Raw genomic sequence first — 24,859 nt, 5'->3', positions numbered from 1 at the left:
CTGGTCATGAATCTGTGTAACTTACTAACATGATGAAATGATGAACTTTATAATCTAGTCATGAATATCTGTGTAACTTACTAACTTTGGATGGTTTTGAATGATTAATCTAGTCACACTTTGACTTTGTAATTTTCTTTATTAATATGATGCAAAAGTTGTGATTGTTTTGAATGATTAAACTTTGATTATAAATTAAAGTTGGGGCAGTTTTCCTTACTAATCTTTTTATATATTTTTTTTAGACACAACTTAGAAGTTGGAACATTTGGAAGTTTGTAACAGTTAATTTATTTTGGTTCATTTGTTCAGCATTTAGAAGTTTTTAATTTGAAAGTTTGTAATTTAATTTATTTTGGTGCATTTGGAAGTTTGTAATTTGTTGTTGTTAGAAACATTTAATTTGGTTTGCACTTAGAAAATGTTAGATTTCTTTTGTTGTCAGAATAAGAACTTAGAAAATATTTGTTGTAATAGTGGTAAGTAAATATTATTATGATGGGTGTGGATGATGAGTGTGTATGATTTTGGATATGGATGATGGATGGTGGGTGTGGATATTTATTATAGTGATTAGTTGGATGTGGATAATTAATGATGTGAGTACCTGTAACAATAGGATTTTTTTTTTAATTTTTGGAAGCATGTTAATATGTTACTTGTTTTTATTTAGTTGTATTTTTTGTTATAATAAAATGTGAATTATTTAGTTTAGATTGTAGTTATTGAAAAAATTAAAATTTAAAAGCCCACAGATTTTTTTTTTTTTTTAGAGTGGGCCAAATAAAGTTAAAGAAGACAAAATAAAAAGCTCAAAATCTGACTCCGCTCCGACAAGTCGAAGGTCGGAGGTTGGGCCTTCTGACTCCAACTTGGTCAATGCTCAGCCCGAAAGCCCATAGGACCCTAGGAAGCTCATCCACCCAACTTCCCTTCTTATCAGTTAGCTTATTCTTTAGTATCCCAAGTAGTATCTTGTTGGTTGTTTCGACTTGTCTGTTGGCTTGTAGGTGAACCGGGTAAGAGTATTTGAACTTGATCCCAATTCCATGCACCACTCACAATAATGGTTTAAATCGAACTGTCGACCGTTGTCCAAGATTATGCTACGAGGGATGTCAAACGTGCAAACCACGACCTTCCACAGGAACTAGGTGATATTGTTCGTTGTAATTGTCGCCAAGACTTTCGCTTCTACCCACTTGGTGAAATAATCCACGTTGAGGAACATGAATCTTTACCTCCCTTACTCGTGGGCAAGGGTCCGACCAGGTCAACTCCCCACTATGCGAATGGGCAAGGCAACATGACTCACATCAGTTCCTCCGGTGGGCAATGCGTTATCCAGACATACAGTTGGCACTTTGGGCTTTTTATAACAAATTCATTTGCATCTTTAAGGGTGTGTGGCTAGTAGCACCCTGCCCTTACCACCTTTCTGGCTAATGCTCTCTCACCGGAATGATTCCTGCACACCCCTTCATGTATCTTGGCCAGTATGTACTGTGCCTCATCCAACGAGACACACCTTAGGAGGAGTGTTGAGAAGCCCCTCCTGTACAGGATCACATCTACCGTAGTGAAGCGTGCTACCTGATTTTTAACTTTTCATGCTTCCCACTTCGATTCCCACGACGGGTACATCAATTGTGTTGGTGATCGTCTGCTCTAGCAGGGGAGAATCTTCTTTTCTTGAGGTAGCTCGTGCTAACTTGTTACCCTTCTAGTTCTCTCCCCTCAACACACGTTGGATATGGAAATATCATAAATGGTTAAGTTTTTCCCACACCAGCTGCAAGTATTTCTTCAATTTCTCACCCTTTGTGGCGAATTCTCCGAGGACTTGGTTGACGACTATTTGAGAGTCAACTCTTACTTCCACTTCGGTGGCTCCCAATGACTCGGTGACTAATAGACCAACCAATAGTGTTTCGTATTTTGCCTCATTGTTGGTAGCCTTGAAAGCAAGCTTGATCGCGTAGTTATGTTCTTCCTTAGCATCTGTGGCCCTTCTCGCCCTCCAGCCTCGCAGGATGAGCCGTTGACAAAGATCTGCCAATGCTTGCCCATAGGTGCATCTCATACTTTTTTAGGGAAGTCTATGAATTCTGCAATGAAGTAGGCCAGTATCTATCCCTTTATCACGTTTCAGGGAGATAGTTGATGTTGAACTCGCTCAGTTCGTCAAACGGCCTGAGACGTTTGGCTACTACAAGACCTTCTTCAAAGATGCTTCTATCAGGACCTTGATCGAGTGGGTTTGGAAATACGACCTCAATCATCAGGTTGTCATCATCAGTGCAAAGGCCACCATATCCATCTGAGGGTACCTCACTTCTGCTCTCTGAAAAGCTCGACTAGTGTAATATACTGGTTTTGGGTGGCCTTCATTTCCTTTACCATTGCCGCTGAAACAGCTTGCGAAGAGATGGACAGGTACATGCTCAGAGTTTCTCCTGGCTCGACTTGGCTTAAGAGTGCTGGGCTGGTAAGATACTCCTTGAGTTTCTCAAATGCTTAGTTGCACTTGTCATCCCAGGTTTACGCCTTCCTTAATACCCTAAAGAACAGTAGGCATTTTTCCATTGATTAAGAAACGAACTGGTTGAGGGCTACTACTTACCTGACTAACCTATGTACTTCGTTTAAGTTTTGGAGTGGGATTTGTCATCCCCTACACCATACACAAACATGTAATATGTCATTTTTATCATTTTATTTAAACATATACATATTTTATGTGCAAATATGTGTATTTAAATAAAATGATAAATTACATATTAGAGTATGTGTGGCGTGGGGATGAGACGTAACGTTTCTCCACGAATAAACTTGCTCGTTTGCTGCCGACTCACTTAACAACTCACTCAATTATCAACTCAAAGCCGGTCCTTTCCTTAAAGTGTAAGGTATTTTGAGGGTAAGGTATTTTGTCCTTTCCTTAAAGTGTAAGGTGATGGTTAGGTCTTGTCTGTAATTCTCAAAGTTTCAGTAACCAAACAACCCTTGTGTTTGGGGACAGGAAACTGTAGTATTCACTTAGAAAGGAAGAACAGGAAACTGTAGTATTCACAGAGGAAACTGTAGTATTCACAGAGGAAGAAACAAGGAGATCAGATGTAATAAGTCAAAATTGTCTGATTATGCTGATTCTAATGGAAAAAGCTATAAGCAAGGAGGCTTTCAAAGCCACGATGACACAATTATGGAATCCAGAGGATGGCTACTCTTTAAAAAGTTAGGATACAACAAATTTTTAGTTGAATTTCATAAACTAGTGGATTTAGAAAGAGTCCTACACGACAGACCATGGTCTTTCGATAAAAATTTGATTTGTATTCAACTATTTGATAGTAATACTCATCCACAAGAGATGATGTTTAATCATGAAATCTTCTGGATTCAACTTCAGATTTCATGATTAAACTTCATGGTTTGCCTCTGGCAACTATGACTTATGAAGGGGGGAGAGAATTGGCTCAACAGTGGGGGAGGTACTAACTATCGATGTGGATGAAAATGATATTGGTTGGGAAAATATCTTAGAATTAGAGTAATTCTAGATATTACCAGACCTCTTGTCAGAGGTAAGAAGATTAGAGTGGAAGGAAAGCAAAAGAGGATAGTATTCAAATATGAAAGGTTACCTTTGTTTTTTTTTCATTGTGAGGCTATTAAACATGCTGACAGAAGTTGTGATGTAGAGAAGGTAAGAAAAAACACAACTGGGTTTGGTAGCATATCTTAGTATGGTCACTGGCTGAGGGCATCCCCTATAAGTACAAATGGCTAGGGGGATAGAAGATATGGAGTTCGTGGGAGAGGCCAAGACCAATCACTTCCCAGGTATGGTAGAACAAAATAAAGCAGATGACATCTTGCTTGTAGAAGAACCTGTGATTAATTTTACTTTATCAGAGCCAGGCTGTTCAAACAAGGGAAATAGGTTTTTTTACATTTGGAACATCACAATAACTATGCTGAAATTGAGGTGAATAAGTCAAATATAGAACATGAAAAAATATTTCATCAAGCAAAAGGGGTTATGACAAAAGCACTGTAACACCCCGCTTAATTAACCCCTAAGTACTCTAGATTAGACTTTTAATTATGGGTTAATCACTTTCATTAAGGTTGATAGTGAGATTAGCATTAATGTTAGTACTTAGTGTTAATGAGCTATGGATTAAATAGACAAGCCCATTAGGAATTTTGATGAGGCTTTTTAGGACCCAAGTACATTCATGAGCCTAGCCCAAGAAAACCTTGAACCAAGCCCTTAGAAAATCAAGACTAGTCTTGGCCCAAGTATAGGAAAGTATAAGGCTTTTGGTGTAGATTGGAGTCTCGGCCTTTTTCAAGCTCATATGGCCCAAAGCCATGTTTGGACTCATTTGACCATTCAAAAACCAAAGGCCCAATACACCATGCCATTGGTTTCCTTAAGCCCAAATCATACTCAAAGTACCCAAATTAAGTTTTGAAAATTGGCTAAGGCCATTAACCATTATACTTGAGGTTAGTGCACTTTAAGACATGCTTTGAAACTTAATCATGCTTAATCTTTTCTTAAACTTTTTAATTCAAATTTTCTTGAATTAATACTTCCTTAAACCATGATTAGACCATTTTAATACCCTAGCTAAACTATTCCACATATCATTAAGAAAAATGACATTTGTAAGTTTTCTTCCTTTTGATCTTATATAGCATGTCAAGCTTTGTTTTCAAGTGTTGGTACGGAATTTGGTTGAGTTTTGAGAAGGTTATGATGCTTAATGCAAAACCGGATCAATTAAAGGAAGGTTTGAGTGATTGAATGTTTTTAATTGGAAATTTAGCTATGGCATGTCCTAAGATTGATCTATCCATATCCTAACATGATTATGGAAGGTTAAATTTGTGATTACAAGCATGTCATGATAGGTTTTAAATCTATCTTGTTTTGATCATCAAGCATGAATCGGTTTTAAGCATATTGGTGATTAAGGATTTCTTAGCTTTGATTAAGTGTTGGGATGAACTTGATTATTCAAGGATTAGACTTCATAATTTTCCTAAAGATTTTAGTGATCATTAATGATTAAATAAAATCTCATATGCATGCATTCATAGGGATCAATAGTTAAAAATACACATAGGTATCAACTAGGATGCATGCCATGAGTTGGGACTAATTGGACAAATTCCACTTTGAATTTTGAAAATATAAAGGGCATAGATAGTTTTATAATGTCAAAAATATGAAGTCCATGAAAGTTGGTTAAATTTGGAGTTCGCTTGCAATTAGTGAAAACTTAGGGCCTAAATAACAATTTTTGAAAGTCTAGGGGTATTTTTGTAAATATCTAATTTTTGAAGCCTTTGATTTTGAACCTATCCATAAGAGTATTAATCCTAACTTGGTATACACACGATTTAAGAAGCTACGACGCTAATTTCGAATTTCCCCGGAAGTTTGTAAGTTGGCCTCTAACTTACACATTGATAAATTTCTTATGAATTATTGATAAATATTTAATTTATTATTCAATTATCATTTTGAGCATAAATTATCATGTTATATGACACATTGAGTGCATACTTACATAACATATGACATTTTCACTTTTTTTGCATATTACATTTATATGCACATGTCATGAAAAATATATATTTTTTTAAACATAGCATGAAAATCATTTTGTCACGACCCCAAAGGCTGGGATGGGGAATTATTCAGGTGGAACTCCTCTGTCCACTCTGGAGTATTTGATAATGGAGTAGTAACCAATGGGTTGACAAAGAACAGCCAACAGGTTTCGAATGGATTCTTTTTAAAGAACGCCGGAGCGAAGTCAAGATGTTATGACACCTAACGCTGGTGGATGTACACGTTATGAATTTTATGATGTGATGTTATTTACCAATGCATTGAGAATGAGTCTATAGACAACGTAGTTTCTTATATACTACTGTCACCGGCAGGTACTCATAGTGCATATGGGGAACTGTGATATTACCACACGTTATATTATTAATTAAGATAATTATGTAAGTATATGATGATGAAAGTTTATGATGAAAATTTTATGAAAAAGTTATGTCTTTTCAAAATGATGACGAAATTACTTATTGAGTAAAAACTCGTGTCTCCATATTTAAAAAAAAAAAAAAGATGTTGAGAATCTGGATGGGAGATATGCATACTGATTTTTCCACATCTCATGCATTGCATATCTATTATTTTTCATGATTGATTTATCTTTGTGTCAGTTGTTATTTAACTTACTGAGATTTCGAGTAAATCTCACCCTTTTATAGGACCACTATCATTCCACTCAGAATGATAGAAGTTGTGTCAGAAATCGACCAGGACGAGATTGATGGAGCACTGATTCGCATGATTGAGAAGGAGTTGGATCTGGAGAGGAAGCTGGACTTAATTTTGATGTCCATAGCCCAAGTCCTTTATGCTTTAGATCACATTAAGAGAATGATATGACTTTGTATATAAGTCTATGCTACTTTAATATTTCGAACATGATGATTATCTATTGAAGTTGAGATGTTTTAGTTATTCTGGCATATTTTTCTCCTTAACCTTTTATTTCCGCTACGATTATTGCATACTGCTAGTTGTATACTAGGATGCATTGCATATAATTGTCACGAATGGGGGTATGTAATCTTGTGTTGCATGTCCCGACGCTCTAAGTCTCCATTCTATCCCAAGCGGGGGATTGAGGGTGTCACAAGCAGAAAGCAGTTCAATAACAAATTCTTCTGATACCCCTATTAATCTGTCAAATTCAGTTACAAAACCTGTGGAAATAGCGAAATGTGAGGAAGCTAGGAAAAAATAGATTGGCTGGAAAAAGAGAGCAAGACAAACTGAGATATACAGAACAACTAAAATGCAATGGAAACTTCTGATGGTAGTGAAACAAGCAGTAGAAAAAGAGATAACACAGAAATCGACAACAGTAATCAACAAACTCATTTCAAGAAACCAAGGGACATGCTCAAACCTGTAAGGATCTTAACTCAGGAGGAAAATGTGGTGGTTGTTGAGCAGCCCCACCATCATCAATGAAATGCATAAGTTGGAACTGTCAAGAGCTTAGGAACCCTCATACAGTTCAAGAGCTTTACTGCTTAGTAAAGAAAAAGTGGCCAAACATCATTTTTCTTATTGAAACAAAAAACAAGAGAGAAAGGATGGAAAAAATTAGAAACAAACTTGGTTTTAATAGGAGTTTCATTATTGACAATAGAGGTCTTAGTGGAGGAATAGCTCTTATGTGGGATTCTCTTATTTTTGCAGAGTTGGAATCCTATACAAACTCACATATATCTGTCAAAGTTATAGAGCCTCAAAATGGGAAGGAATGATATCTATCTGGATTTTATGGAAATCCTTGTATAACACTTAGGGAAGGGAGCTGGCAATCGCTAAGAAAGTTGAAACCAAGTGACAATAAACCATGGATCTGCATGGGTGACTTTAATGAAATTCTTCAACAACATGAGAAAGTGGGGGGAGCAGCAAGATCTAATACCCAAATGGCTTTTCTCAGTAAAGCCTTACAAGACAATGATTTAAGTGATTTAGGATACAATGGTCTTAAATACACTTGGGCAAACAATAGAGAAGGTTTTGAATTCACAAAAGAAAGACTAGATCGATTTGTAGCAAGCAAATCCCCAATTTATCAATTTGAATCAAGATATTTAGATACATGCAACAATGGCATGTACTTCTGATCACAATTCTATTACAATAACTCTGAATACACATGCTCGATATGACAAGAACAACAGAAGGGTATTCAGATGAATTTAACTGGGGGCAACAGAAGGAATGTCAAGACCTTATTGATAATACTCGGCTTGATAATAACAGAAATGTTAGCTCTATTACAGCAATATCGAATAAGCTAAGCCGATGCAAGCATAAGCTACTGAACTAGTGTAGAATCAAAAGAAAATAGTCATTGGGAGATATTGAGAACAAAAAAACAAGACTTCAGCTTCGACAACAAAGAAATACAAGATATGATTTGCAAGAAATTCAAAAACTGAACAGGGAAGTAACAATGATACTAGAGGAAGAGAACTTAAAGTGGAAACAAAGAGCAAAACAAAGTTGGCTTCAAAAGGGGGACAAAAACACTAGGTTTTTTCATATATGTACTTCTCAAAGAAAAAAAGCTATTTAGATTAATAGTATAAAAGGATGAATAGGGTTAGTGCTACTATACCCCTCATGGTGTAAACCAGGTGTTTCAGTGGTTTTTTACTAATCTGTTTTCAACCTCGAATCCCACTGGACAAAGAGAGTGTCTAGAACCAATGCACTCAATGGTAACAGAAGATATAAATAATTGGTTAATTCAAGATTTTACTTTTATAGAGGTGCAAGAGATAGTATTTAGCATGAATCCAATGAGCTCTCCAGGCCCAAATGGTATCTCTGCAGGGTTCTATCAGCACCATTGACATATATGAGACTGTGACAAAGGCTTTAAACACTAACTGTTGGGATAGAACTATAAATGAAACTTATATAGTTCTTATTCCAAAGATCAGAAATCCAACTCAGGTCACTGAATATCGACCAATCAGTTTATGTAATGTCATATACAAAGCCATCTCCAAAGTACTGGCCAATAGGTTAAAAAAATCCTACCTCACTTGATATCCACTACTTAAAGTGCTTTTGTGCCAGGTAAAGTAATCACTGACAACCTCATTGTTGCTTTTGAAGTCCTACATTCTATGAAGAGCAAAGTGAAAGGGAAAGATGGGTATTTGGTACTCAAGTTGGACATGAATAAAGCATATGATAGATTGGAATGGTGTTTTATTGTAGCAGTTATGGAAAGAATGGGATTTGATGAAAGATGGATAGATCTGATCCTCAATTGTATTAGAACAATTTCTTATTCTATCTTACTAAATGGGAATCCACAACCATTCTTCCTACCTTCAAAGGGAATAAGACAAGGGGATTCACTATCACCCTATATTTTTATTTTGTGTTCCAAAGTCTTCACTCAACTCCTCAACAAGGCAAAAAGACAAAAAGTAATAACTGGTTTTCCTCTGCATAGAGAACAGCTTACTATAAATCATCTATTTTTTGCAGATGATAGTATTCTCTTCTGACAAGCTTCCTTAATACATTGGAGTAGGATGATGAACTTGATTTCTATGTATGAAACTGCCTCTGGTCAAAGACTGAACAAAGGAAAGTCTTCCATATATTTTAGCAACAATACACAAGCCTCTACTAGAGATAGTATACTCAATGTTGCAGGAATCAGCTCAACCACTACCTATGAGAACTACCTCGGATTACCAGCCTTAGTTGGGAGAACAAGAATCAAAGATTTCAATAATAATATTATGGACAAAGTCAAAGGCAAAATGCAAAACTGGAAGATGAGATCTTTATCCAAGGCAAGTAAAGAAATTTTGCTAAAATCAGTGGTTCAAGCAATTCCATCGTACTAGGTATTTAGATTTCCCAAAGGTCTATTGAAGGGTTTGAATAAACTGATGAAAGGCCATTGGTGGGGACAGATTAATCAAGAGAAAAAAGTGAGTTGGATTAACTGGACTCAAATGGGGAAATCAAATAATGAAGGGGGTTTGAGATTTAGAGACTTTGAAAATTTTAATAAAGCTTTATTAGCAAAATTGTGTTGGAGGATGATTCAATTTCCAAATTTATTATCTTCACAAGTACTGTAGCACAAGTATTTTCCCTAAACTGATTTTCTCAATGCAAAACTGGGAACTAATCCATCTTATATTTGGATAAGCTTCTTTTATGCAAGATCATTGCTTAAAGAAGGGTTGATATGGATGGATGCAAATGGGAAAGCTATAAAGATATGGTCAGACAAATGGCTGCCAACACTTACTACCTTCACTCCTCAAAGAGGACACAATTCACTCAGAGCAAATATGAGAGTCGAGGAACTGATTGACCAGGATACTAAGCAATGGAGGACTATTCTCATCAGAGAAATTTTCTCTCAAGAAGAGGCAAATGTAATTTGTCAAATACCCCTCAGCAAAAACAATAGACAAGATAAGTTGATGTGGAGAGGAACTGCCAATGGTATTTTCACAGTTAGAAGTGTCTATTTCATGCAATGTGATATTCAAGACAGAAACAAAGGTCAATGCTCCCAGAAATCAGAGAAATGTGAAGATTAGACAAGGATTTGGAAACTTAACATTCCACCAGCATCAAAGAATTTCTTATGGAGAGCATATCTTGACATTCTACCAACAAAAGTCAATTTATACAAGAGGAAGATTCTAACTGATCAAATGTGTCCATTATGCCTAGTAGAACCAGAAACTGTTGAACATATATTATGTGATTGCATATCAGCTTCTAATATTCTCAGGTAAGGATCAAAGAGAATACAAAAAAGTAAAACATCAGTCAAGAACATCAAAGTACTTATAGAAGATATGCTCAATATACTAGACAAAGAAGACATGGAAGAACTGGCTTTAATCTTATGGAATTTGTGGCGGAGAAGGAATGAATATGTTTTTAAAAACATATTAATTGATCCCAAGTCAGTGATTAGCAGAGTTAATAGTATGAGACAAGAAGTAGCAACCTTACAAGTTAGAACTATGGCCCAAACTCAGTTCAATCTTCGAAGGAATATCACATGGAATTACCCACCACCAGGTTTCTGTAAAATTAATTGGGATGTAGCTATGGATAACAGGCAATGTATGTTAGGGATTGGCATGGCAGTAAGAGATAGGGAAGGTTAATTCTTGGCTACAATGAAAAAAAAAAGGGAAGTTATAGTAATGATCCATCTACAGTAGAGGTGATAGAAGAACTGATTGTAGCAGATTTTGGTATTCAACTAGGTATGGAACAAGTGGTACTTGAAGGGGATGCAAAAAGAGTTGTCATGGCAATTCAAAAACAGATAGAAGATGAGAGCTATTTTGAGATGATCATAGAAGATATAAAACAGAAGTTACAACTTTTTGATGTTTGTTTTACTAATATGTCTGTAGGGAAGGAAATGTTGTTGCACATATACTAGTCTTGCATGTTTCATACTGTCTACTGGACTTATAGGAAACTCTCCATTTTCTTCTATGTATATTCTGAATCTTTTTATGAATGAGATGAGACTTTATTCAAAAAATAATAATTAATAACTCTCCCAAAACCTTAACCCTAAAATGGCCCTCCGTGCTATAAAAGAATCCCCGGACGAGTTTTCTCTCGCGACAAACCCTCCGTTGGTCACCGTGTGAGAGGGAGAGAGGAGGGGCAGAGAGAAGCCATGGTCTCGTTGAAGCTCCAGAAGCGGCTCGCCGCGAGCGTGCTCAACTGCGGCAGAGGGAAGGTCTGGCTCGACCCTAATGAGATCAATGAAATCTCTATGGCCAATTCTAGTACGTCCTTCCCTCCTCTCTCTGTTCATTTCAGTTCAGAATCCCACTTCTGTTTGCCCAACATTATCTTCGATCCTTATCGGTTCGAATCTAATAGATAACTTGATATGAAAAAACTTATGATTTAATTCTTAGACGTTGCGTATTGAAAATTCTTAATGGTTGTAGCATAAAATCCTTGGTTCTCCATTTGGTTTGAGGATTTCTTTAATCCATTTTGAATTGTCTGCTTCCTTTCCAGGGAATATTTTTTGAAGTTTCTCCATTCATTCTTGATGGGATCGTTTTAGATCAGCAAATAATTACTTTCGGATATCAAACTCAAACCAGTTATAATGTATATTTGTTTTGTTGTCCTTCTCATTGTAAAATGTTTGTGTTTAGACAAATAATACTGACAAAAAAGTGGTTCCGGAGATATTTTTATATGGTATTCCAAAATATCAATAAAATGGAGAACCCAGTGCTGAATTTGGTACTCTTGCATGTTTATTCTTAATTTGTTGCGCGATTAATTATGATAAGGTGTACCTGCCTCATTTAACTTAGTAGTTTCTTAGTGGCTTAATTTTCTACACCTGTTTCTTTTTTGGTCTGTATAATATTGTTGGCATATTGGACGAAGCAAGATTGTAATACGGGGGAGCCTTTTTCGGGGATTGAAATAATCTATCTGGTTCGATTTGTTTAGAAGCACAAATAACAAATTCCCAAATAAAAGCCTAAGTCAGGAGTGCCCATTTCTCTCTGTTTATGTTCTCCTCTCTGAGTCTGATAATCAGATTATGTTCTTGATTATGGGGGATGGGGGAGAAGAAAACACGGCACCAACTCAATTTAATTGCAAGGTAAGAAGGGCCCACTTTTTAAAGTTAGGGGCAAAAGTAAAAGCTATAGCGAAACTGTCCATGAATTAGCTCTTTATGCTCTGCCAATGAAATGCATGCACTTTCAGGCACACACACTGCGAGTGGGGTGGGCAGACGGAGGCAAGGGCCAAAAGTTTTGCCCAGGATTTCAGCGTTTTCCATAGCCATGGGAGAAATTCCCCAGAAATTCACTGTGTTTTTCTTGGGCTTTTGTTATATATAACCCCTGCCCGGTGCCTTCATCCCTGGTTGGTATTGCTGAATAATTGTAGTGTGGCTAGCTTATGAAATGAATCTATCCAGATTATCGTGTTGTTGGCTGTGTTAAGTAGTTTATTCTAATGCTATAAATGATTATCATACGCAGGGCAGAATGTCAGGAAACTGGCAAAGGATGGTCTCATAATCAAGAAACCAACAAAGATCCACTCTCGTGCCCGAGCAAACAGAATGAAGGAGGCCAAGAGGAAGGGTCGCCACTCCGGATATGGTATATTTTATATATAAAAAGATTCAGTTCCTCTTCTGACCGGTGTCTCCTATAAAATGGTGTTATCGGAAACCAATAGGAAGCTGCCACACAAGCCTTCCTCCATTCTCACTTTGGGGACGCATAGCAGGTGATCATCTTCCATCTTCTCCTTCCCGCTCGACTTTCTCTCTCATGCAGGTCGATCTCTCAAGGAAAGGACTAGAGTGAAATCGCTTGAAGCTCTCTCTCTCTCTCTCTCTCTCTCTCTCTCTCTCTCTCCTTCGATCTCAATCGCTCGAAGCTCTCTCTCTCCCCTTCGATCTCTCACGGGATCTCGAAATCAGTCGAAGCTCTCTCTCTCTCCCCTTCAATCTCTCACGGGATCCCGAAATCAGTCGAAGCTCTCTCTCTCTCCTTCGATCTCTCACAGGATCCCAAGTCGAATCAATATCGTTGTTCTCTTGAATCTTGGCTCCCCTTAGCAAGCAGATAAAGCAATTACCATCAGAAAAGTAACCCCGCTTGGCTGTATTAGGTTTCATATTGCTAGTAGCAGCATGTGTTGGCTTTGGACGAGTTGAACCCGTACTGCCATTATCTTGATCTTCCTGATCTCCTTTGCTAGATTGAGTGCTTGGGGTTTGCGGACCTGAAGAGGGAGAATTTTTCAAAGCATTCAGCTGCTGAAGCTTCCGTATGGTTGCAAGGGGTACAACGTAGAAATTCTTGCCTGGCATTAGAGTTGTCTCAGGTTCGACAATTGCCCATGGCTGCTGGAAAACATGTGGATGGGCGACGCAACATCTTGGGTTCCGATGCATGACCTCTGCTGCAAGGACGGGCCTTTCATGGAGCTCAACACTGCGACCAGGATGAACAATTTTAACTAGCATGTTTTGCGTGCTGCTAGTGCATAGCCAGATGCTTGAAATGGCTATCGATTCTTTTGTTTGATGCATTGATGTTATCGATCGTCTTGACAAGGTCACCTGAAATTATTATATCTGTAACTTAGTTAGCCAAACATCTAAAATCAAATTTTTGTGTCGTGTTCTAGTTTCAAAGTGGGGATCAACATTTTGTATTACCATTTATGTATGCAAATGCATGAAAGAGAGAGAGGAGGCTCGAGAGACAGAGAGAGTGAGAAGGCTTCGGATCGAGAGACAAAGAGAGGGAGCAAAGAGAGAGGGAGGCTGGAGAGACAGAGAGGGGGAGGGAGGGTTTTCGCTTTCGGAATCAAGAGACAGTGTGAGAGAGCAGAGAGAGGGGGATTGAGAGAGAGAGAGAGTGAGAGAGGGGGAGTGTTTTGGCTGCAGAGAGGGAGGGAGGGGTTTCGTCTGTTTACGCAGAGAGTGAGAGAGCAGAGAGAAAGGGAGTGTTTTCGTTTCAGAGAAGGAGGGAGGGCTTTCGTCTGCTGCGCAACTCTAGTGTTCCTTTATGTACTGCACACGTGGCAAGTTTTCATTGGCTTCCGATATATGAGGGTTATAGGAGACACCTGCAGGAAGGTTTTCTCAAAAAGATTTAGTGTCTGTTTCTGTTGATGTGTCTTGATTGGTGCCTCATTGATTGTCTTGAAGCTGTGTCACTCGTTTTTTGTTTTTACTCTTAGGTAAGCGCAAGGGTACCAGGGAGGCAAGGCTGCCAACCAAAATCCTCTGGATGAGGAGAATGCGTGTGCTTAGGCGTTTGCTCTGTAAGTACCGGGAATCAAAGAAAATTGACAAGCACATGTACCATGACATGTACATGAAGGTGAAAGGTAATGTATTTAAAAACAAGCGGGTCCTCATGGAGAGTATTCATAAGTCAAAGGCCGAAAAGGCAAGAGAGAAGACTCTTTCTGATCAGTTTGAGGCCAAGCGTGCTAAGAACAAGGCAAGCAGGGAGAGAAAGATAGCCAGGAGAGAAGAACGGTTGGCACAGGTATGCCAAAGCTTCAACAGCCATTGTTGGAAAATAGTTTTTTATTATTTATTTTTGAAGAATGGACTAGGATGCCACCGAAGAATATGACCTTTTTTCCCTGTAAACTGAAATTGTGTTTTTACCCGTGATTGAAAGCAAGAACGCTTTGGACAGAATACATTCGTTATGCATACTTTCCAATGTTTGTATTTCTAGATATTTTGGCAGTGTAAGTTAACTGTCTTGACGTCGCAGGGTCCTGGAGAGAGGGCACCACCAGTTGCTGCACCACAACAAGCAGAGTAAGAAAACTTTAGATTTTTTAACACTATTGTTTCTTAAAGACTAAAAAAAAAAAAAGAGGGAGAGATTATGGTGCCAAAATTCTAGACATGAATTTTGGGGGTCTTTTTACCTTTTATGATGTTAATACTGTCCCCATGTGCTGCTAGCTATTTCTCCCAAATTTAACAGTCTAATGTAGTGTTTTTTTTTTTTTTTTTTCCTTGTTATTGTAGGGGGGGCAAAAAATCCAAGAAGTGAGAAGTGAAACATCTCCACGATGAACACTGAATACGGTTCCTTCTTGTGGATTGTCTTTCAATTATAAAGAATTGAGCCTTGGAATTCTAATTGTTATTTTGTTCTTTTTTTTTCTTAATTTCTTGATGATGTATTTGTTACATTTCTCATGTCTTCTAAGACATGAGAATTTTGAACCGCACTTGTATTAGTAGAAGTACAGTTATCTTTTATTTTTGCTTTTATGATGGTTGCCAAACGTGCATACTCGAGGTTGTGGCGAGATAACTTGGTGTCTGCATGTTAGTGGCAGTGGCTATTTTTTGGAATTGTTTGTTTTTCTTAATTATTTTATTTATTTATTTATTTTATTTTATTTATTTTTAGTCGAGCACTTGAAGGAAACTACTAGTTTCATATGTTATTATGTATGTTGGTATTTGCCCTTCCCAGAATGAGTTACGAATGAGGATTGATGGGCAGTCATATGATTTCCGGGAAGCATTCGAGGTCCATTTGAGTGAGTGGATTCAGTATGCATGTAAAGGAGTTTTGAACACAAAATCACATTTGCTGTGAAATGGTCTCTGCTATTTTTACGTTCAAACTATAATCCTTTCATTATCCCTTGTGATATTAATAGATGCTTTCCTTCTAATAGATTGGATTATCTTTGTTTTAGAGAAATATTTTGTTCAGTGCACTAACTAATTCAGCTTGTTATATAAGATGGATTGAATTATATTTAGACTTCTTTTGTTTACATAGATGAGATAGATAAGATGAAAGTTAAATAAAATATTATTATAATATTATTTTTATTTTAAAATTTGAAAAAATTAAATTATTTATTGTATTTTATGTAGAAGTTTGAGAAAAATATCATGAATAGATGAGATAAGATAGTTTATGTAATCAAATGAGGTCTCAATGTGTAAAGAACTACAAAACTCATAAACTTGCTGGCCCAGAATAGGGGTGCCCTTCCCCACACCCCGCCCTCGCATGGGGCGGGGAATAGGGTTTTCACCCGCGTCCCCTGCCCCGGGATGCGGGGCCTGGGTACCCCACCCCGGTGGGCGGGGTGCGGGGCAGATTCACAATCCACCCTGCTTCTTTTTACTTAAAAAAAAAATACTATATTTATTTTATTTAAAAATTATTTATAAGTGTACAAATATATTTTTAGATCCAAATTATAAATTTAAATTTTTTAAATATGACTATAATTTAAAAATTATATAATTTTTAAATTTGTTACTGCATATTTTGTGTAAATTGTAATGTATTAATTTTTAAACTATGTAGTTTTTAAATTTGTCAATACATATTTTGTGAACAAGTCTAACAAATTGTAATATATATTTATATATATATAATTTGTAAAATATAAATAGATATTTATGTTTATATATATGTATATAATATATAAATATATATTATATACATATATATAAAAATGGGGACGGGGCGGGGTTGGGCCCTTCCCGTCACCCGCCCCCCTAGGGCCCCTAGATGCGGGGCAGGGGGCCCTGCCCCCGCATGGGCGAAGCTGGGTTGCCCGCCCTGCTATGCGGAGGCGGAGCGGAAGCGGGGCGGGGTAGCGGGGGCGAGGCCCTGCTGCCCACCCCTAGCCCAGAATCGATCTTTTCTCACGCGGAGCCGTGGAGGATTCCTAACCTTGGTTACTTGGTAACCTCAACTAGCATTCATGCATAGATATTAAAATCATGTTTGGATTTAGAAATAGTTTTATCTCATCTTATCTTATCATTATAATTTTTTTAAATTTTTACATAAAATATAATAAACAATTCAATTTTTTCAAATTTTAAAATAATAATAATATTAAAAAATAATATTTTAATAATATTTTATTCAACTTATTTAAAATCATTTTATTTTACTATCTAAACCAACTATTCATGTATATATATATATATATATATATATATATATATATATATTATACTTTTGTGTCAGTGTCCACTTCACACGTGTAGCAAAAGAAAGGAAGCGTTTGTGTTATTTCTAAAGATTTTTAACGTATATCCCACCAAATGCGTGCCAATTTCTCTAACTTGTTCGAGCTAATGAAACTGCCTTGGTACTATGAGTTTGACTCAGCGAAGCTGACTCTAGAAAGCAGCCTCGATTTGGTGGAAGAAAGACAACCACAATTCGAGCTTGGAAATAGTATCTATCTTTTGGTAGCAGCTCTATCTCGCTGGGCCACCGTTATCATTTTCTATTAAAACAGATGAATGAATGTTTTCGACATCATTATCAGTAATGATGACTGGGGAATCCACTAGGTGCAACTTGCAAATTCTACTGGCCACAAGTATATATATAAAAAATATATATATATTCATAATAGTTTTCTTAATATTTTATATAATTATATTTTAAATAAAAAATATTTTTATAAAATAATATTATTTTATAAAAATACTCTCATCTAATAATATTATTATAAAATATATTATATGTATATCATTACTTATATAAAAAACCCAGAATTCACTTTGCTTTACTTTTTATACTTCTTGCCCCAACTTCTTATATATTTGTCTTTTCCTCCTTTGAATTCCACGACCAGAATCTAGCACCCATATCCGGTCCCTCTAGCAAAAAATATGCACGATTTTAAAGCAATGATCTATACTTTATGCAGTTGGGCACCCATACGGTCCACCTAATACAAGTGTCTAACTCTCTCAACCTTGTCCTTCTTTGGAACCCAATTCATGTTGTTGACCCTTCCACATTCAGGAAACTTATTTAAATTGCAGGCACCATTAACCATTTGTTATTTTTAAAATACCGACCTAATAAAATAAAAGAAATATTTCGATTAGCTCATGATGATAATCCACCTACTAATGCTTCCAAATACATGTCTTTGTTTGAATCATTAAACTAAACTTAAAATCATGTCAAAAGTGGGCGGGGATGATATATGCAACTCTCGATATGAATCACCTGCCAGAATGTTCAAAATACCCCTTACTTTGTTGGCACACGGCTTGCCATTACCAAAGGTGTTCCAGTAATTTGACCAACATACTGTTGCCGTAAGCATGTACAGGTATCCCTTTACGTAAGTACCCACGGGAATTTGCAAGGTGGAGAAAACGAGAATGCTCAGTGCAGTATAAGCCTCTCAGACTCGAAGGTTGATCAAGAGAGCTTCTCCGGCAGAAGCTTCTGCTTTCAGGCATATAACTGGTTCGTTATCTTGAGCAAAAGTCGGTGAAGATCAATCAAATTAGTGTTTTTTTTTTTTTGCGTACTTGTTCTCTTATTCTCTACAAAGGCTTTCAAAGAAAAACAGCTATCTTTTATCATTACTGATATCATTTTTCTGTTCTTCTTTTGGTGATTCTAGAGTTTTTAGTTGTTTTTGTTGTTTATTGGAGATTTGGTTTGGAGTTTTATCAAATAATTAAAGCAAGTTATATATATATTGTGAAGCAGCTAGAGCTAGGTGATTATGGGTATGATTCGACTGTAGTGGCGATGGTACTTTTTCCATCCTTTCTTGATGGGCTGACCCGATCTGAATCCCTCCTCAAGAAAGGCAAGAATTATGAGAATGATGTTGGAAGGGAAACTGCGAAAACATTAGCAAAGGAAGCCAGGAAGAATGAGTTGATATTGAGTTCTTCTGGCACCGTTAAGTCTAACAAATCCAACAACTTTGCATCTGTATGCTCTAAGAGAGGGAAGAAGGGAATAAATCAGGACTGCTTAATTGTTTGGGAGGTATGTTCCTGCCTGTTTAATGTTGAGATCTAGCTAATTGATTAACTTAGCATACTACTTGAAAAATCGAGCTTTTGTATCAGTTATGATTTCTTTAGTTTGTTCATTCTGATTAACTTGTGATCAATGCATGGCCTGGTTTTTAGGAGTTTGGATGTCAAGAAGACATGATCTTTTGTGGGATTTTTGATGGGCATGGCCCATGGGGACACCTTGTATCCAAAAGGGTCAGGAAATCAGTGCCTGCTTCTTTGCTGTGCAATTGGCAAGAATCTATAGCTTCGACCTCACTGGACCTGGATCCTAAAATAGAAGTGGATAGAAATCTTCATCGGTTCAATATATGGAAGCAATCCTACTTAAAAACTTATGCTGCCGTTGACCAGGAGCTTAAGCATCATCCCCGAATCGATTCTTGTCATAGTGGTACTACAGCTCTGACGATTGTTAAACAGGTGCTTAGGAATTTGCCATATCTTTGTTTTTTTCCCCATGGAATAGATTTTAAATTCGATGTTGAGTTCCATCAACCATGCCTTAGTTTTTGCCTGTTTGATGGGTATGTTCGGTTTGCTAACTAAAGTAGATGATACTAATGCCAAGGATTAAAACTAAATGAGAATACAAGAATTTTGTGATACAGATAAGTGACACCAAATACAAGTGGAAATGCTCTATCTGTATCACGATCTGTTACAAGAGTAATCGGACTATCTATTTACAGCATATGTCACATGTGTGTGTGTGTGTGTGTCTGTATACCCTAATGTTTGTCTAACTTGGTTCCATCTTCATTTGCAACTGTCATAGTATCTGTGGCTATGCTATGTATTGTCATCTAGCATAAATCAGGAATAATTTTCCTTTCTTGCTAGGAACCATTCATGAACATAGAAAAAATGTCGTCCCTTGAAAGTCTTGTTTGGAGTAATAGGACTATTGTTGCTGTTTCCCCTTAAAAACTTGGAATCCTTTCTAGCTAGTATTAATTTATTGTCATCTAGCTAGATTTCTAAAATTATTTAGAGAAATAGGAATTGCCTTAATGCCTTTGACCCATGCAAGTCTTGGTTGTTTTGAGTACTTTATATGTGCCTGTTGCATATATGTGAAATACTCATGTTGATAAGTAACCTGAAGTATTGACCATCAATTGTCTCTTCAGGGGGAAAACCTTGTCATTGCAAACGTTGGAGATTCTAGGGCTGTATTGGCAACTTCCGATGATGCTGGCCATTTGGTACCACTTCAGCTTAGCATTGACTTTAAGCCCAATTTACCTCGTTAGCTCTCTCTTTCTCTCTCTCTCTCTCTCTCTCTGTGCAGATGTTCATCTATTGCTACAGATTTTCAACTTCTATGTATTTTGGTTACAGAGGAGGCTGAGCGAATAGCAGAGTCCAAGGGACGAGTCTTTTGCTTACAAGATGAACCTGGAGTGTACAGGATCTGGAAGCCTAATGGTCAGACAACAGGACTAGCACTATCAAGAGCTTTGGGTGACTACTGCCTAAAGGACTTTGGGCTTATTTCTGTGCCAGATGTGACACAGAGGAATCTAACCAGCAGAGACAAATTTGTCATCTTGGCAACAGATGGGGTATGCATTTTTCTTGCTTGATAGTTGTTCCCACTCTTTCTTATCCTCCCTTTCGGCTAGCAAAATCCCCAACTCTCTCTTAATCACAGAATGACTTGCATTTCTTTTTTCGCTGCTTTATTCATGAATAAGATTACAAATTTCATATTTATTGTGCATAAGATGATGAGATATGGTGTGAAATTCCATTGTAAGTATAATGTTTTTGACATATGTTTGTCTTATAAACAATGGAGTCCGAGTTACTTCAAATTGTATGTGATATTTCTTCTTCTCTTCTCAGATATGGGATGTTATTTCGAACCAAGAAGCTGTACAAATTGTGTCTTCAACACCTGATAGGGAAAAATCAGCAAAAAGGCTTGTGGAGTGCGCTGTCCGTGGATGGAAACACAAGAAGCGAGGCATTGCGACGGACGACATCTCAGCTATTTGCCTCTTCTTTCACACTCCATCCCCTCAACCAATCCCTGATGTGCATGTCTCAAAATGATTGCTTATTTCCATTGTCTTATTAGCTGTGATCATCAAAATTGTCGAACATCAAATAATCAGGTTGCGTGGGCCCTTGTCCTCCAAATATAATCTTTGTACTAAATCTGTCGACTGTCATGAATACACAGAGTTTGAACTGTCCAAGGTGGTTCTGAATATACTTACTTCTACCATTGGATATATAGCAAAGAAAGAGTGACATCATGATACTTGTAATCAAGTTTGAATTTTTCATTATTGTGAAGCGTATTGAATGGAAAACACACTCAACAAGGGAAATTTTGAATATTGCGTAGCAGTAAAGAAAACTAAATAAAGTTGAGAAAAATGAATTAGGTCGATTGTGAGGTTATTAAGATATCAATATGTTATGATGGATCCAATTCTCCATGTTAAGGACGCATCACTCGGAGCCACTACATGCATGCTAAGGTCCGGTTTGGATATAGGAAGTATTTTATTTTATCTCATCATTAAAATTTTATTAAATTTTCGCACAAAATATAATAAACAATTCAAATTTTTTTAAATCTCAAAACAATAATAATATTTAAAAATAATATTTTTATAGTATTTTATTTAACTTTTATCTTCAATCTTAATTTACTATCCAAACGTCACCTGAGTTTTCAAGTGCTTAGGAAGATGAAAAGGCCAAATTACATGGGAAAATACAAGTTACTTGAAACCAATTCATCTTGTATTTATATGAAAAAAGAGTTTAGGTTAATGGAAAATTATGAAATTTAATTTATATTATTTATCATATATAATCACTTGTAGCGTTGGTTTTGTTTGTAGATGACATGATACTCGATTCTCTTTCTTTTATTTCTTTTTTCTCGACTTTAGTTACAGACTCTCATGCTCGATTCTCTTTCCTTCTCACTCCCCTCCATTCCTCCCCGACTGGCGCCTCGCTCGTCACCCCACCCCTCAGCTCTCCCTCTTCTAATTACTCCTCTCCAATCCGGTCACAGACGAATTTTCCGGCGACGTAATCGGACCAACATGTCCTCCGACCACCGCCGGCTTAGTTCTCCGGCGAACTACAGTGAACTCAATGACGAGTCCGATTTCGAAACTATCGTCTCCCCTGATGGCTTCATCTCCATCTGTGGCTTCGGTTCCCTTCTCTCCGGTACGTACAACCAAGTCACATTTTTCATCATCATCGTTGTTTCTATGTTTTTTAATTTTCTTTCTTTCGGACGGCCAATCTTTCTGTGCGAACCAGAGAGGAGTGCAAGGAGTACATTCCCGGATCTGATCAAATTCAGAGTCGCAAAATTGACCGGCTTTCGGCGCGTATTCGCTCACGCGGCTCCGATTTTCTTCGAGCGTGGCATTGCCAAGCCAGAAACCAAGGTTCCTCAGGATAACATTTTTTATTTTTATTTTCATTTATATAATCTGTTGGGAAAATTACAAGATATATTGAGTTGAGGTTTTTGCGCCATTTTCAGTTTTCATTTCTTTTACTTCAATTTTGTAGAATTATTAAATTTGGATGAAAATATAACGACCTCGTTGCTTGTTGCTCGTTAACTTTTCAGGAGATTTCTAGCTTGAGTGTCGAGCCTTGTGAAGACGAAACACTAATAGTTACACTTTTCGAGATACAAAAATCAGAGGTATATATGTAGTGTATGGCTTCAGTTGCTTTCTTGTGTTTGATTGGAAAATTATTATGAACTACAAGTGAAAGGAGCTAAATTCTCTTCAAAGTTCAACTCAAAATGTTACTTTGTTAATGTTCAGATTCCGGCTTTTATCGAGAGGGAGCTCGAATTTCGGTTTCTAGCTGTGAGTTGCTATATTGTTATAAAACACTGAATTTATCATATCAAGTTACGTCCAGGGATTGGCTCTCGGGTTTAATTGTAGATTTATCTGTTTCTCTTGCAGGTTCAGCCAACAACACTTGATGGGAAGCCATTTGATAATCTAGCAGTTAGGTTTTCTAATATGTCGGTTAAAAGTTACATAATAGTAATTTGGGTGGTAACTATAATAAATTTAAACTTGCTGGGACATTGATACAGGTGCTTTGTGCTCGGTCTAGTGATGAGGAATTTTTTCAAGTTCGATGCAAAGGTATTCCTTTTCAGGGTTTTAGTTATCATTAGTTTGAGAATATGATGCGGCGGTAACTTTGAGATAGGGGCTTATCTTAGAGATTTATCATGTAAACTACCTGTCTACTCAGGTTGTTCATCTTTCAGATAAGAATCCTCGGCTTCGTTTTGGCTTATTAGCCAGCTTCCAAGTAATATACTTGTAATTGTCAATCTTAAATATTGCTAACGTTATTTCAGACACTGTAGGGATAGGGGCTATCCCTCATTTATGCTTCAAATGCTTGAAAAGATATTGTGTATGCTGCTATTGCTAGTTATCTGTTATCATATATCAGCTTGAGGACTTGGGAGGTCTCCCTTTGCATCCCTTGTATGTGGATGAATCTCATCTTTTCACTGTATGTGGACTTGGGAGGTCTCCCTTGCATCCCTTCATTTTACTTAGTGTTTTCACCCTTTTCACTGTAAGCTCAGAAATGAAAAGCGAGTATCTGTGATGATAGTTATGCTAGTTATTTTCCAACAGGAAGCAAGGAGATCTATTTTCAGCACTACGGACGTTATAACATCGATAAGATTTGGCGAAATGATATTTTACCTTGCCGTGTTTATCTTAGACACTGGTAAGTGCTATTTGAATCCATATCTGTTATGTATAATTCAAGATAAAAAAGTATTTCTATGAAGGAACATGATGACAAGTAATCTGGTAGAAACAAAATATTGGCCTGTAATCTTGTGGGCGCAGCCGCAATGATCTGTAGAAAATTTTGCACTTGTACATGTGGGAACCTCTTTTCTACTCTTTAATATGTGTGTGTGACTGCCATTCTCCATGGTTTGGTTGGATGTCTTGATCAGACATGACACGCACAGAGTGGTTTACATAGCACAAACTTTTGCCTAATAACCATATATATCAACATCTTGGAGATGATTTGAAGTCGCTTCTCTTTATATGATATAAGATGGCGGTTCACTCGTTCCTACCCAATGTATTCTCCTGGCTTTACTTATCATATATATTTCCTACAAAGATGTTATTAAAGATAATGCGATGTAGATACATTGTTTCTAACATATATGCTATGCTGACCACATTGTACATAAATTGAAGCTGATGAAACGTTCTGTAGTGTATTGGCAGCAAAGCGATACGAACCCCAGCAGTGTCGCCTACGACAACTTTTGTTTCTAACATATATGCTATGCTGACCACATTGTACATAAATTGAAGCTGATGAAACGTTCTGTAGTGTATTGGCAGCGAAGAACCTCAGCAATGTCGCCTACGACAACTTTCTGGATCACACTTTCCTTGCAGACCGTAAAACAACCATCCGTGAGTACTTTGCAACAACGGGTTCAGGCATTATGGAAGAGGAGCCCCCAGAATCCCTCAAAACCCGCTATGGTGGTTGACATTGAAGATTATATCCCTGCTAAGAAGATTTGTATACAATTTTTTCTATGAAATAAAGAGAAAAATTAGAAGTTCGGAGAAGATCTGATGTACTTGCACAACACCCCCTTGAACCTTATTTATCTGCATGCCAATTTCAGGGAGAAAACTTGTGAAGTCTTGTAATCGGAGCAGTAATTGTTCTCCTTGCAGATTCATTTGAAATTTTTCTCAAACTCAAACATGTGGTATCAGCTATGTTAAGATATTACGCTGTTATTATCATTGTCCTTTTTGGTAGTGTCA

At 37.1% G+C, this 24,859-nt stretch overlaps 3 protein-coding genes across 5 annotated transcripts; all 3 read left to right on the top strand.

Moving 5' to 3' along the window:
* The first annotated feature begins 11,186 nt into the window (after positions 1–11,186).
* On the top strand, positions 11,187–15,450 carry LOC108988994 (60S ribosomal protein L19-2-like). The gene is made up of 5 exons (XM_018962435.2): positions 11,187–11,433; positions 12,670–12,792; positions 14,390–14,703; positions 14,941–14,987; positions 15,204–15,450. The coding sequence occupies exons 1-5, from the start codon at positions 11,322–11,324 to the stop codon at positions 15,226–15,228; spliced, it is 621 nt and encodes a 206-aa protein (XP_018817980.1). The 5' UTR covers positions 11,187–11,321; the 3' UTR covers positions 15,229–15,450.
* Positions 15,451–18,188: 2,738 nt separating this feature from the next.
* Positions 18,189–21,307, top strand: LOC108988993 (probable protein phosphatase 2C 34). Of its 2 annotated transcripts, none has more exons than XM_018962434.2 (6): positions 18,189–18,438; positions 18,685–18,975; positions 19,122–19,430; positions 20,141–20,258; positions 20,352–20,575; positions 20,859–21,307. In XM_018962434.2, the coding sequence occupies exons 2-6, from the start codon at positions 18,730–18,732 to the stop codon at positions 21,066–21,068; spliced, it is 1,107 nt and encodes a 368-aa protein (XP_018817979.1). In that variant the 5' UTR covers positions 18,189–18,438; positions 18,685–18,729; the 3' UTR covers positions 21,069–21,307. The 2 variants fall into 2 exon arrangements, with proteins under 2 accessions (XP_018817979.1, XP_018817976.1); XM_018962431.2 differs by having other exon boundaries at positions 18,190–18,438; positions 18,688–18,975.
* Positions 21,308–21,867: 560 nt separating this feature from the next.
* LOC108988978 lies at positions 21,868–24,859 on the top strand. 2 transcript variants are annotated; one of them, XM_035691358.1, is made up of 8 exons: positions 21,868–22,211; positions 22,308–22,438; positions 22,627–22,704; positions 22,832–22,876; positions 22,979–23,023; positions 23,116–23,167; positions 23,678–23,774; positions 24,408–24,859. In XM_035691358.1, exons 1-8 carry the CDS (start codon positions 21,935–21,937, stop codon positions 24,571–24,573), a joined length of 891 nt encoding a protein of 296 aa, XP_035547251.1. In that variant the 5' UTR covers positions 21,868–21,934; the 3' UTR covers positions 24,574–24,859. The 2 variants fall into 2 exon arrangements, with proteins under 2 accessions (XP_035547251.1, XP_035547250.1); XM_035691357.1 differs by having other exon boundaries at positions 21,879–22,211; positions 24,419–24,859.

Source organism: Juglans regia, chromosome 7, assembly GCF_001411555.2.
Source record: "Juglans regia cultivar Chandler chromosome 7, Walnut 2.0, whole genome shotgun sequence".
In the NCBI taxonomy this organism is placed as follows: Eukaryota; Viridiplantae; Streptophyta; class Magnoliopsida; order Fagales; family Juglandaceae; genus Juglans; species Juglans regia.
This window is presented reverse-complemented; position numbering and strand designations above follow the sequence as displayed.